The 15,494-nt window shown below is 50.6% G+C and overlaps 1 protein-coding gene across 1 annotated transcript in view; it reads left to right on the forward strand.

Annotated features, from left to right (window-relative positions):
- The window catches only part of tmem67 (transmembrane protein 67), a 439,599-nt gene that overhangs the window by 25,253 nt on the left and 398,852 nt on the right, over positions 1-15,494 (forward strand). Inside the window, exons 2-4 of the mRNA XM_072468028.1 lie at positions 248-292; positions 845-936; positions 2,377-2,473. Coding sequence (XP_072324129.1) covers positions 248-292; positions 845-936; positions 2,377-2,473 — 234 coding nt within the window. The remainder of the gene's footprint in view (positions 1-247; positions 293-844; positions 937-2,376; positions 2,474-15,494) is intronic.

The following is a 15,494-nucleotide window of genomic DNA, read 5'->3' on the forward strand; positions in this document are numbered from 1 at the left end:
AGACTGCATCACTGTTTATTCCATAAACAAACTGATACCAAATTTCCATATGCGCATTTTGTCACTAAAATTTTCAATGTGGCAACATAAGATTGGATAGACTCGTGTGCTTTTTTGGTTGGTGGAATGAAAAATATGGCATTCAAGAATGAGGTCCTTAACCAGAATTTGTTTAGGCTTATCACAGGGTCTTCTTTCTTGTCATTGTATTGGAAGGTAACTGAGCAAAACTTTTCTCCTGCTTCAGGGCCTGTTAAATTCAGCAAAGCAAATGACAAGACGACAATGCTTTGTAAGTAATGGATGCTAAGTAAGCAGTGCTAAGTAAGTAAGGAGGTTATTCTTGAGGTACTTTTTTAAAACATTTTTCCAATTAAGAGGCAATTTAGAGTGGCCAATCCACCTACAGTGCACATCTTTGGGTTGTGGGGGTGAGACCCGCGCAGACATGGGGAGAATGTACTAACTGCACACGGACAGTGACCCAGGCCGGGAGCGAACCCAGTTTTTCGGTGCCATGAGGCAACAGTGCTAACCACTGCGCCACCGTGCTGCCCCTAGGTCCTGGGGAAACCTAGCGTGCACCCAGCACGTGATGCAGGACAATACCGTGTCATCATGTAGTCAAGTGATGAACCAGTCTACATAAAGTGTTAGAAAAACAGAAAATATGTAATATTAAATATGGGAACAGAAGTATGATTGTGCATTGTATTTTAGTGTTCCACTGCCCTCTAACTCCTCACCTTGAGAACAAACTCGATCTTAATAGCCCCAGCATTGCCTCAAATGTTTGACTTGTACGTGGATTTTAGATTAAAATCATATATTATCTTTCTTTCAGGTACATCATGTGTGTGTCTGCCAGGTTACAAATTAATCTCTAACAAAGGTGGTCCTTTCATTAGGTGTGCAAAATGTCCTGCTTTACAGTCAGTAAGTGAAATGTTTTAGTACTTTATCTGACCTGTGATACATTGTACAAATTTTCAATTTTGCTAGGGCTCCTTAATGCCACACTGTTAAATGCTGCCTTGATGTCAAGGGCAGTCAGTCTCACTTCACCACGAGAATTCAGTTCTTTTATCCATATTTGGACCAAGGCCGTAATGAGATCTGAAGCTGAGTGGACAACCAAAACTGAACATCTGTGAGGAGGTTTGAGCTGAATAAGTACCAATTGATGGTACTGTAAATGACACCTCCCATCATTTTACTGATGACTGAGAGTAGACTGATGTGGGCAGTAATTGGCCAGGTTGGATTGGTTCTACTTGTTGTGATGGGATATGCTTGGGCAATATTTCACATTGTTGAATAGGTGCCAGTGTTGTAGCTGTACTAGGACAACATGGTCAAGGGAGTAGCTAGTTTTGGAACACAACTCTTCACTACTACAACTGGGATGCTGTCAGGCCCATAGCCTTTGCTGTATTCAGCGTCTTCAGTTCTTTCTTGATATCACGTGGAGTAAATCGAATTGTCTGAAAACTAACATCTGTGATAGTGGAGTAGGAGGCCTCTATAACTAACGTGTAAGTAGCTCATATGCCCTTTAAATAGTGCTGACGGAAGGTTCTTTATGCTGATTAATGCATGTTGAGCTATGAGACTTTGAGTGGTTGAAGGCTTGACAATGGAGCTTCAAGATGACAGTGCAGAAGTAAAATCAGCATGATGTAATGATTTGTCTGCTCTGTATGATGTTGACAATGGTCAGGTGTATACCTGTATAGGGCAGCACGGTAGCATTGTGGAAAGCACAATTGCTTCACAGCTCCAGGGTCCCAGATTCGATTCCGGCTTAGGTCACTGTCTGTGCGGAGCCTGCATATCCTCCCCGTGTGTGCGTGGGTTTCCTCCGGGTGCTCCGGTTTCCTCCCACAGTCCAAAGATGTGCAGGTTAGGTGGATTGGCCATGATAAATTGCCCTTAGTGTCCAAAATTGGCCTTAGTGTTGGGTGGGGTTGCTGGGTTGTGGGGATAGGGTGGAGGTGTTGACCTTTGGTAGGGTGCTCTTCCCAAGAGCCGGTGCAGACTCGATGGGCCGAATGGCCTCCTGCACTGTAAATTCTATGATAATCTATGAAACAATATTCAAATATGGTATCTGGCACTTTTCCTATTGCAGAGACCTTTTTGGTAGCTGAATAGGCCTCATAGCAATGGATTTTACAGAGCCCAGTTTTGCCCCCTGCAGGTTTTAAAAAGTGGCCGAAAGGAAATGAGAGATGGCAAAGGGGAGAGAAGTCTCCAGAGCATAGGACTTGAGCAGCATAAATCTTTAGATTGCACACATGCACTTCACTGCTTTTTCATATTTTTCTGATATTGCTGTATAAACTTGAAAACATATTTTAATTATTCGATTTCAAGGCAGTCACCCAAGATGGATGGAGCTGTATTAGATGTCCTCAAGGTGTCATTTTAGATAATGAGAGAAAATGTCGGTGTCCAATGGGCAACATTATGGGTATGTACTGCACAGTGGTGTTGTGAGTCAAAGATGTTTTTTCCTATGTGATAATATGTGTTAAAATTATGAGCTAAAATGTGATTTATTTTAAAAAAATGCAGAACATTGTGCTAATTGTGAAATCAAGCTCCAGCAACTCTGAAACCTTTGTGTTGACACCAGCAGCCATTAACCACACAAAATAGACTTGGAAGATGCACTGCAGAAATCTTGTGTTTAAACAAACATCTGGGGTGTGATGAGCGAGAGTGCGACGCAGTCGTTTGATTGCGGGAGAGGCCAAAATCAAGAACCGCGCCAGGCGCAGATTGGTTTATAATCTAACCGGCCTGCTCCAGTTGGTGAAATCAGGAACCCATCGTGGCATGGCCTGAAATCAATAATCAACACTTAAAGCCAATCTCCATACAATTAACATGAACAACCCCCTCTCTAATGGCCTCCCATGATCTAACCGCCTCTATAGCAAGCGGTCACTTGGGTGCCGATTAGTGATCCTTTATAAAAATGTGAAGCTGGCGGAATGGCTGCTGTGGGGATCAAAGGAGGTGAGTAGCCATCTTCACTCCCAGGCAATGTGCCCGGGGGCACTGGGGTTGCTGCCCAGAAAGCAACAGCACGGACGGAGCAACCAAGATCTGTACACCCAAGGGCTGGGCCCCAGCACTGGGGACATTTCCGTGACTAGAGGGTGAGTGTATGCACCGGGGAGGGAACTAGTGCCCTGCCCAGGTACTGTTACGGGTGTCTGGGATACAGCGATTGGGGTCCAGTGACCAGGGACCCCCGCTGCGGCTGGGAGTGCAGGGCATGCATGTCGGATGCGTTGCTCGTTTTAGCCTTAGTTTAATTGCTCTTGTTCTGTCACCTTTGCTCTTGAGTCGCCAGGTATCTTTCTGATACCGCCACGTGGTTCAAGTCCGAGTAATGATCAATAATCCAACACACCGCTTAGTAAGAGTTAAATCAATGCACATTTATTATGTACAGCAGTCAATACTTATACATTAATTCTACTTCTAAGCTACTTCCTACAACTAACAGGCCAATACTTAACCTTGGAAATGGCCCACCAGGTCAGGGAAACGAATGGCCTTTTGTATGGGTCCTGAGCCTGCAGGATTCAAAGCTGGTACAGGTCGATAGTCAGGAGTGCCTATCTCGCAGCGAGCGTTGGAGTAAGACATACTGTTTCTTGCGGCTGTTGTAGAGGGTCAGCAGAAGGGTCTCGAAGGGTGCGGAGAGGAGAAGAAGGGTCGATTTGAACTTGGCCCCTATTCTTATAGTCCCCAGGGGCTTCCCGCTTCTCGGGGTGGACCTTGTACCTGGTTCCAAGTGATTGGACTTGGTCCCAATCACTTGGTTCGATATTCTCCAATGCTGGAGCGATTCCTTGATCAATGGGCGGTTTCGAGGTGGTCATTCACCTCTCTTTGTGTAAGCTCCTGCTGGCGCCGAAAAGTCTGGGTTGGCTTTGTGTGTCTAATTTATAGCACATTGTTCCCGGGAATTGCTAATTTATATGCAGATGGCTGGTGTGTTTTTATGTTGATGGCTGCAGGTATCGATTCTGTCTGGCCTCCCCAGAGGCGAATACATTATTTTACCTGCAGCTGTCTGTTTGAGTCCTGTTGGCTGATTTTCCCATCAGCCTCTTCCGTTCGCCATTTTAAATCGGGGTTTGACCATTCTAATAGGGAGTTAGCCATTTTACGTGGCTACAGATGTCAGCGAATGTGGGGGGGGGGGGGAATGGGGAGCAATGGGGAATTGGAGGATCCTGGAGTCAAAGACACTGCCGGTTGTCAGTCTCTCACCCTCTTCAATTCCTTACAGATATTACACGGAATGGATGATATCGTGGACCCCACAGAGGCTGTCCTCGTGGTGCTGCTGGCAGGCAGGCCAGGCAGCCAGACACCAGAGAAGGCGCCGGCAGCAATGTCAACAGAGACTCGAGATGGTGGCCCATGTGCAGGGCGCCGCCTCCTGAGGACCCGGCCACCCATCAGGCCAGGGTGGGACACAAAAGGGGAGGTGGCGATGACCTGAGGTGTACAGGTGTTGCTGATCTTTCAAACAGATGACGGAGAGCGTGTGCCACAGGAGATTCCGCCTCTACAAGGGGACAGTGCGGCACTGTGCCATGTCCTTGCGGACTTGGCACCAAGTGGAGGAGGAGGATACCTGCACCCGGTGGTCATCAAGGTCACTGCAGCCCTGAACTGCTACGCCTCAGGATAATTCCAGGGCAATTTTGCAAGCTTAGCCCACAAGTGCATCCGTAAGGTCACAGATGCCCTATTTGTCTGGGCAGCAAACAAGATAAACTTTGACATGGACCAGGCCCATTAAGATGCCCAGGCACAGGATTCTCTGCCGTCAGAGAATCATAGAATTTACAGGGCAGAAGGAGGCCATTTGGTCCATCGAGTCTGCACCGGCCCTTGGAAAGAGCACCCTACTTAAGCCCACACCTCCACCCTATTCCCGTAACCCAGTAATCCCACATGACCTTTTTGGACACTAAGGGGAATTAATCATGGCCAATCCACCCACCTAACCTACACATCTTTGGACTGTGGGAGGAAACCGGAGCAGCTCGAGGAAACCACGCAGACACAGGGAGAATTTGCAGACTCCACACAGACAGTGACCCAAGCCGGGAATCGAACCTGGGAACCTGGAGCTGTGAAGCAACTGTGCTAACCACTGTGCTACCGTGCTGCCCATCGATGGGATGCCCATGTCCAGGGGGTAATAGATGGCATGCATGCCGCCATGCGTGCACCGGGCTGTCAGGGAGTGCCCTACATCAACAGGAAGGGGTTCCATTCCCTGAACATCCAGTTCGTGTGCGACCACCACATGAATATCATGCATGTGTGTGCACGTTTCCCAGGTGGTGTGCACAACAGCTACATCCTTGGGCAGTCAGACATCCCCGGCCCCGTTGAGGACCACCCCAGGATGGCCGGTTGGCTTGTGGGCACTTAGGACATGGCTGATGACAGAGGCCGGTGACCGATATAGGGACCCTGGGCGGGATTCTCCACTCCCGCGCCGGTTGGGAGAATCGCCTGGGTCGCAGAATTTTCCCGCGACGCCGGTCCAACACCCTCCCACGATTCTCCCAAGCGGCGAGAACGACCCCGCCGAGTTCCCTGCAATGCAGGCCGGAGAATCGCCCGAGACACCCAAAATGGCGATTCTCCGGCACTCCTGCTATTCTCAGGCCCGGATGGGCCGAACGGCCAGGCCAAAACGGCGGGTTCCCCCCCGGCGCCGTCCACACCCAGTCGCTGCCGGCGGGAACAGCGCGGGAACGTTGGGGGGGCGGCCTGCGGGGTGGGAAGGGGGGATCCCGCACCGGGGGGGGGCCCTCAAATGGGGTCTGGCCCGCGATCGGTGCCCACCGATCATCGGGCCGTCCTCTCTGAAGGAGGACCTCCTTCCGCAGCCCCGCAAGATCCGTCTGACATCTTCTTACGGGGCGGACTCGGAGAAGACGGCAACCACGCATGCGCGGGTTGGCGCCGGCCAATCGGTCGGGATAGGGGCCGTTTCACGCTGTCGTGAACCTCAACGGAGTTCACGATACTGTGGGCACTTCGGCGCGGGAGTGGACAATCCCGCCCCTGATATTACGAGGCCCATGTGACCTCCTGGGCTGTCATTGAGTGTCATCACAGTTCAAAATGCGGTTCCGATGCCACAACTGCTCTGGTGGTGCATGGCTGTATGTCCCCCAGAGGGCTGCCTGCTTCCCAGACAAGCTCATATCAAAACTCCAAAATCTAGGACTTGGCTCCTCTCTCTTCAACTGGATCCTTGACTTTCTGACCCACAGACCACAATCATTCAGGATAAACAACACCTCCTCCACGACAGTCCTCAATAATAGGATCCCACAAGGCTTCGTACTTAGTCCCCACTACTCCCATTGCACACACAACTGTGTGGCAAAACTTTGCTATAACTCCAACTACAAGTTTGCTGATGACACGACCGTAGTGTGTTTGATCTCGAACAACGATGAGTAGAGTACAGGAGGGAGATAGAGAATCTAGTGGCATGGTGTAATGTCAGCAAAACTAAAGAGCTGGTCATTGACTTCAGGAAACAAAGTGCAGTACACACCCCGTCTGCATCAATGGTGCCAAGGTGGAGATGATTAACAACTTCAAATGCCTAGGTGTGCACATCACCAACAAACTGTACTGGTCCACCCACGTCGATGCTATGGCCAAGAAAGCACAACAGGAACATCCTCAGGAAACTAAGGAAATTCGGCATGTCCACATTGACTCTTATCAAATTTTAAAGATGCATCATAGAAAGCATCCTATCTGGCTGCATCACAGCCTGGTGTGGTAACTGCTCGGCCCAAGACCGTAAGAAACTACAGAGAGTCGTGAACAGAACCCAGTCCATCACACAAACCCACCTTCATCCATTGACTCTGTCTACACCTCCCACTGCCTTGGGAAAGCAGGCAGCATAATCAAAGACCCCTCCCACCCGGGTTATTCTCTCTTCCAACTTCTTCCATCAGGCAGGAGATACAAAAGCTTGAGAACACGCAGTAACAGGTTCAAAAACAGTTTCTTCCCTGCTGTTACCAGACTCCTGAATGACCGTCTTATAGACTGAGGAATTGCTGATGCAATGTTTTGGGACTGAGATGATTGACCTCCAACAACCACAACCATCTTTCTTCGTGCTAGGTATGACTCCAACCAGTGGAGTGTTTCCCATTGACTTGCAGTTTTGCAAGGGCTTCTTGAAGTCACACTCATTGAAAAGCTGCCTTGATGTCAAGGGCAGTCACTCTCACCTTTTCTTGATTTCAGTTATTTTGGCTGTGCTTGAACCAAGGTTGCAAAGACTCAGAAGCAGAGTGGCCCTGGTGGAACCCAAAGTGTCAGTGAGCAGGTTATTGCTAAGTAAGAACCATTTAATGTTACTGTTGATGTCACATTCCGTCACTTTGCTGATGATCGAGAGTAGACTGATGGGGTAGTAATTGGCTGGTTTGGATTTGCCCTGCTTTATATGGACAGGACATACCTGGGCAATTTTCTACACTGCCGGGTAGATGCCAGTGTTCTCGCTGTGCTGGAACACTAGGCCCAGGTGGGTGAGGTCGTGAGTGCGGTGGGCAACACCGCCAGGACCGACCAGCAATTGCTGTAAAAAACAACCTCCTCAGGGTGTGTGACTGTGCCCAGAGCACCACCTCCTGCCCCACACCACACGCCTGTAATCCTACCCGTCTCTCCCCCCCCCCCCCCCTCCCCCCCCCGCCACCCGGAGTGTGACCGAACCCCAATGCTGCACTACTTGCCAGCACCCATGCTGGCCGCCATGGCCAGGTGTCCTAGCCACGAAGGCCACCAGCCACCCACCCCCTGTGCTGCATGCATCCGACTGTCTAACACTGTGTGTTTTCTGTCCAACCCCCATCCCTCAGGAGAAGTCGGTGCACGACCAAGGGGGACCGCCAGACCTGTGGCCCCTCACCACAGCTGAGCAGTGGGCACTGGTCCTGATCGTGAGCCCGGGGAGAATGCGGTCACCGGAAGAGGTTGGCCTCGGGTGAGCAAGTGGGGCCCCACTGGGTTGCGGTTCCCCGTGGCACGTGCATCACCACCACCGACCCCACACCCACCACAACCCCCACCACCCCCACAACCTCCTCACACTGCCATCCCCCCACAATGCCCCCTCCACCACCATCTCAACCCACGGTCCAGCCATGCATCTTGTCTTGTGTCTTGCAGGATCACCTGGCAATGAGGCGGGCCAGGGGACTGCCAGCCCTCTCAAACCTACAGTACTACCACTGGGCAGCGACAGCAGAAAGAGTGAATGGATGGATAAAGGAGCCAGAAGCCGAGTGGGTGCCCGCAGAGAAGGCCTCCTGCAGGGGACCTTGCCACGGCGGCACTCCCATCCCCACCCAACAAACACTCCAGCAGCCCAGTGGTGGTAGCCACTCCCCAGACCTAGAACCAGCTAAGGCACCAATTTGACCTGAACGAAATGTCTGGCCAAGCCCCCATCTGCAACAACCATAGGTTCACACCAGCACTCACTGACACCACCTTTAAAGGAGACAGGACGGCGGGATACTGACAGTCAGGGATCTATACACCGACGGCAGGGTCACAACACTGGACAAACTGACGGAGAGATTCCAGCTAGCTACAGGCAACAAACTCCGATACCTGCCAGGACATGATAGATGAGAGGGAATGGAGGGAGGACCCGGGGGGGTGGAGAGGGGGGAGTAGCCAAACCCAGCAGGAATGAAAGGGGGTTAGCGGAGAAGAAGGGGGGTGGGAGGGGGTAGGCGGGTAGAAGGCGAGGGAGGGGGAGGGGAGGGGGGGACAGGGAGGGAGGGAGAACAACAGAGGGGAGCCAGAAGGGAGAAAAGAGGAGGGAACACAAACTGGTGGGAGAGCGCGGGAAACAACAACGACCACAACATAGACTTTATCATAGAATTTACAGTGCAGAAGGAGGCCATTCGGCCCATCGAGTCTGCACCGGCTCTTGGAAAGAACGCCCCTCCCAAGGTCAACACATCTATCCTATCCCCGTAACCCAGTAACCCCACCCAACACTAAGGGCAATTTATCATGGCCAATCCACCTAACCTGCACATCTTTGGACTGTGGGAGGAAACCGGAGCACCCGGAGGAAACCCACGCACACACGGGGAGAACGTGCAGACTCCGCACAGACAGTGACCCAAGCCGGAATCGAACCTGGGACCCTGGAGCTGTGAAGCAATTGTGCTATCCACAAGGCTACCGTGCTGCCCCAAGCACAGCAAGGCGAAAGAGAGAAAGAAAGAGCAGGAAAAAGGAACGACAGATGGCTGAAGTCGAGGCAAATGGATAAAAACAACAACAAAAAAACGCCCCAGAGACGCAAGTGACATCAGGGGCACCACCAAGGTGCCCCATCCACCCGGTTTTGTTTTGCTTGTTTTGTACAAAAAAAAGAGAAGAGTGGGGGGGGGGCGGAGAGAGAAAGCCCCCCTTTCTATGTTTCTCTGTGTGTACATTTGTAAGTATATCATGTACAAAACCCAATAAAAATATATTTTTTAAAGTCATTCCTGACTGATGCAGAGCACTAGAGCTCATCGCAGAGCGGGTTGTCATCATCCTCCATCCCATGGGCCTGACCTGCTGATACTGCCAACCCAAGGCCCCCATCCAGAAGATGGATGTTAAAAATCATCTGGAAGTCTTCATCTGAAAGGTACTCCTCCTACCTTTTGGGATCCACCTCCTGAGGCAGCTCCGCCTGCAGCTTATTGATGAGCTGCTCCGCTGGATAAGTCGGCAAGGGTCCCTTAGCTGAGGCAACAAGGCCAGGCATGCTGCCATAACTCGAAATTTGCTTTATATCTTGCATCAGTTCATCACAACTTGAGAATCGTCACTTAAAAGGAGTAATTTTATGTCCTTCAGATCCCTCAAGGCTGGAAAATTGAGTACACATTTCTCTGTATTTATTTTTTAAAATGTTTTATTTGCCCTTAAAACATCCTCAACTGTGTCTTACTTCATCATAGTACTTAGTTCCAATACATCAAACATCTGGCGGCTGGTCTTGTTTGACTGCATAGCCAATTGAACTATCCAATTAAACTTCTTAACTGCGCTGTTTTTCTTTAGATGTACAACCTTCTTTCTGTGATGAGATGGCATGATATATTGGGATATGAGTAATATTTTCTCAGTAAGATTGTTGATTCAAGGTTACTTCCCAGTTATTCTACTTGATGCGTAGATCTACTGATGGAATTTTCCGTTCCAGAGACTCAATGCTGTTGGTGGCTGGAAAGTCGGCGTGGTTTCCGCTGGCTATTGGGGTGTGTTTCAGTGCCAGATTGTCTACTTTTCACCTTATTTTGTGTCCATAAACAAGAAGCACAATATATTTTATTGTGAGGCAGGGTAGGATTTGTCTTTCCCACTGTTACCTCATTGGCTTATATTTCTGGGCACTCTATTTAAACGACAAATGTGCACAGTCACTCTCCGCAGCTCAGGACTTGTGGTGGTGAGTGATGGCCCCGAGAAGAGACAAATGCTGTGCGGCCAAGTTCAGGAACAAGGCACTGGTGCGACTCCTCCAAGTGGTCGAGATATTACCCCCGTGATGGCAGCCAGAGATCCACCAAGGCTTGGGAAGAGGTCACCATGGCTGTCAACACCAACACTCTTCAGAAGAACACCGCGATTCAACTTTAGGGAAGGAAATCTTCCATCCTTACCTTGTCTGGCCTACGTGTGACCCGATATCGACAGCACTGTGGTTGACTCTTACATGCCCTTTGGAATGACCTCTCGAAGGGCATTTCGGCATGAGCAATAAATGCTGGCCCAGTGAATGACACCCACATCCTGTGAATGAATAAAAGATAAATTGTCTGGTGAGCACAGTATAGATTCTGGTACACATCAGGCGAAGGCAGTGACAGCCAAGGGCAGCACGGTAGCAGAGGGCAGTGTCATAATATCCACCCATGCACATCATGAGGTAAAAGCAGGCAGTGACAGACACCCAGGTGAGCCAATCAACATACAGGACAGAACACAACCAATCACTAGGCAGAACACCAGAGGGGGGCTGCCAACTATAAACCACATGAGGCATCAGCACTCCGCCTCTTTCCACTGGTGACAATTGTAGTGACAGTCAGGGTGTACATATCAGTCAGCACCTTCTACACGTGGATCAGAGCTAGCCTGGTCTAGATAGTTAGAGTTAGTTTACTTAGAGTAGTAGAGAGTCAACCCACAGCCAGCTGTGTGCATTGTTACAGAAGTTCAATAAATCGTATTGAACCAACGCCTACGTTTGGTGTATGCTTTATACTCTATCTGCATCGTGTTGCAGTCCATGTTACCCCAAGGTGAATAACACAACATGATACCAGGAGTGGCTACTTCATATAAGTAATTTACCTTCAAGAATTCACCGACGACCAGCAAGTGCCTTCCAGCGGCATGGAGAAGATCCAGGCACCTCCACAGCTCCGTATCTGCGGAAACAGTTGGGCCTCGAAAATGATTCCAATGCCAGAAAAATTGCGCTGCTCCTATCGACTGCGGTTGTGGGGGTGGTGGGGGACCAGGCCATCCAAATCTTCAATTCGCTAATTTTTGCCGACGGTGAGGACAAGACCAAGTTCCAGACCGTGTTAGCCAAATTTGACAGTCACTGTGAAGTTCAAACCAACAAGAGCTTCAAGCGCTATGTCTTCCAGCAACGCCTTCAGGGTAAGGATGAGCCTTTCCAATCTTTTCTCACTCATCTCCACATTCTAGCGCAATCCTGCAACTACGGTGACACCGCTGATTCCCTCATCAGGGATCAGATCGTGTTTGGCATCCACTCCGACGCCCTGCGGGAGCAGCTCCTAAAAATAAAAAATATGACCCTGTCAGTAGCCATCGAGACATGCAAAGTCCACGAACAGGCTAAAGGTCGCTACTCCCACCTTAAATCGGCAGAGCAGGACCAACTTGCCTCCCACAAGGCTGAGAGTATACCGGCCATCGCCCGAATGCGGCGCCTTAGCATCGATGAAGGCGGCCATTTCACGCGCTTTTCCCGGTGTCCCATGCATGCGCACCACGGAGGGGAGAACAAAGCGGCCTAAGACCACACTGCGCAGGTGCGAGCGGTGGCTGACTGCACTGCGCATGTGCGACGACGCACGGAGCGTACAACGTCGACGTGATGACGTGCTCGAACTGCGGCACCGCCCATTTAAAGCGGCAATGCCCTGCAAGAGGCAGGTGATGTCTAAATTGGAGGAAGCCTGGCCATTATGCAGCCTTGTGCAGGTCTGCACCTCCGATTGTGGGCCAGCGATCCCAGTTCCAACGCAAACGCGTTCGAAGTGTGCAGCAAGGGCTGCTGGATTCGGAAACCTGATCCTGCCATGGATCCAGTGGATGACTGCCCGGAGTCCCCATATCGAGTGGGCATCATTACCATGTATGACAAGGCCTCCTCACATTCAGCAACACACACACACCCATCCTCAATGTGGATTCTGCGGACGAGTGGCGTGCAATCGTACAAGTTAACCATTGCAGCATCCGGTTCAAGCTGGACACTGGTGCTTCAGCCAATCTCATATCTCAAGCAGATCTTGCTCGTATCCAAAGGCAGCCAACAATTCTTCCGTCGGCCTGCCAGCTGCTTGACTATAATGGCAATGCCATCACTGCGTTAGGGTCCTGTCACCTGCATGTCTCCAACAAGGCCATCAAGGTCACATTGCGGTTTGAAATTGTCAGCCCGACAAGACTTCCCTGCTTGGTGCCCATGCATGCAAGCTCCTCAATCTCGTCCAGCGCATACATGCCATGTCCTCTGCCAACATGAATCTTCAGGCCAACATTGACAAGCTACTATTGCAGCACCCGGATGTGTTCAGTGGGATGGGCACGCTGCCCTACCGCTACAAAATTTTGCTCAGGCCTGATGCCACGCCTGTGGTCCATGCACCACGCCGGGTGCCGGCTCCTCTGAAGGACCGTTTAAAGGCGCAGCTGCAGGAGCTCCAAGATCAGGGTATAATATCTAAGGTGATGGAACCAACTGACTGGGTCAGCTCGATGGTCTGTGTGAAGAAGCCTTCTGGAGAACTGCGTATTTGTATAGATCCCAAGGATCTTAACCGAAACATAATGCGGGAACACTACCCGATCCCAAAGCGGGAGGAGCTGACAAGTGAGATGGCACATGCCAAATTCTTTGCAAAGCTAGATGCATCGCGTGGCTTCTGGCAGGTACAACTGGACAGTCCAGCATGAAGCTCTGCACGTTTAATACACCTTTTGGAAGGTATTGTTACAACTGCATGCTGTTTGGTATTGTTTCGGCCTCTGAAATCTTTCATAGGATAATGGAACAGATGCTAGAGGGCATTGAGGGTGTGTGGGTTTATGTTGATGACGTCATTATATGGTCCACGACCCCGGAGGAACATATTTCTCGTCTGCAACATGCCAACGGCCTTAAGTTGAACAAAGCCAAATGCTCCTTTGGCATGTCATCAATTAAGTTTTTGGGTGATCAAATATCCCAGCAGGGCCTGCAACCGGATTCGGGCAACGTCAAGGCCATCAACACAATGAAGACCCCGGAAGACAAAAAGGCGGTTCTCCGCTTCCTGGGTATGGTAAATTTTTGGGGAAAGTTCATTCCCAACCTCGTGTCACACACCACGGCCCTCAGGCACCTGGTGAAGAAGTCCACCACTTTCCAGTGTCTACCCGCACATCAAGCAGAGTGGCTTGAGTTAAAAGCAAAGCTAACCACTGCTCCTGTTCTAGCTTTTTTTGACCCAGAGCAGGAGACTAAAATCTCCACAGATGCCAGCCAGGCGGTGCTCCTCCAGAAGGACAACTCCTCATCCTGGGCTCCAGTGGCCTATGCATCAAGGGCCATGACCCCCACTGAGCAGAGGTATGCTCAGATAGAGAAAGAATGCCTGGGCCTTCTCACTGGCATTGTGAAGTTCCACGATTATGTCTATGGTCTGCCAATCTTCACAGTAGAGACTGACCACAGACCCCTAGTCCATATCATTCACAAGGACTTAAATGACATGACGCCCAGGCTTCAGTGCATTCTCCTTCGACTCCGTAGGTATGATTTCGAACTGGTGTACACACCTGGAAAGGAGCTAATCATTGCGGATGCCCTGTCTCGCGCCATCACCTCGCCCTGTGAACAGGTCAACTTCATCCGCCAAATTGAGGCACAGGTGCAACTGTGTGCCAGCACCCTCCCGGCATCAGACGAACGACTCGTCAACATTCGAGAAGAGACCGCCAAGGACCCTCTTCTGCAGCGGGTCATACATCACCTCACAAATGGCTGGCAGAAAGGGCAATGCCCCCCATTCTTTCATGTAAAAGATGACCTAACAGTTGTCGAGGGGACCCTCCTCAAGTTGGATCGCATCGTCATTCCTCGCAGCCTCCAGAGCTTAGTGCTCACGCAGATCCTCGAGGGACACCTCGGTATTGAGAAGTGCAGGCGCAGGGCCCGGCAGGCTGTCTATTGGCCTGGCATCAGTGAGGATATATCAAACATGGTCCTCAATTGCACGACCTGCCAGCGTTTCCAGCCTGCTCAGCCCAAAGAAACGCTCCAGCAGCACGAGATTGTGACCTCTCCGTGGTCTAAGGTGAGAATCAACCTTTTTCACACCAATGGGCGTGACTACATCCTTATAATTGACTACTTCTCGAGTTACCCCGAAGTGGTGAAACTGTCCGACTTAACATCAAGGCCTGCAAGGAGACATTTGCCAGGCACTGTATTCTGCTCACAGTCATGAGCGACAACAGTCCCTGTTTCTATAGCCAAGAATGGTCCAACTTCGCAAAGCTATACCAGTTCCAGCACATCACCTCGAGCCCGCATTACCCACAATCTAACGGGAAGGTCGAAAAAGGGGTCCATATCGTGAAGCAAATGCTCTGCAAGGCTGCGGACTCAGCTTCGGACTTTAACCTTGCTCTCCTGGCGTACAGGGCAACCCATCTGTCCAACGGTATGTCTTCGGCACAGCTCCTTATGAAACGTAAACTGCGGACAACTGTTCCGGCCATTCATTTACCTGACCTGGATCACCTTCCAGTGCTGCAAAAGATGCAGCAGATCAGAACCTGGCAAAAGCTGACATATGGTGCTCATGCTACTGATCTGCCTGTGATCTCTCCGAAGGATGCTGTTCGCATCAAGTTGCCTGGTGGAGGCTGGTCAGCCCCAGCTGTTGTTGTTCGACAGGCTGCTCCCAGGTCGTTTGTGGTTCGCATGGCTGATGGATCCATTGTCAGGCACAACAGAAGGGCACTACGCAAACTTGCCTGCCCACCACCGGATCTCACGTTCCCAGATATCGTTACGCCTTATCCGGACACCTCGCTCCATGAGGCCACCAATCTGGCTGCATTCCCACCTGTCA

Source organism: Scyliorhinus torazame, chromosome 11 (genome assembly GCF_047496885.1).
Source record: "Scyliorhinus torazame isolate Kashiwa2021f chromosome 11, sScyTor2.1, whole genome shotgun sequence".
Lineage (NCBI taxonomy): Eukaryota > Metazoa > Chordata > Chondrichthyes > Carcharhiniformes > Scyliorhinidae > Scyliorhinus > Scyliorhinus torazame.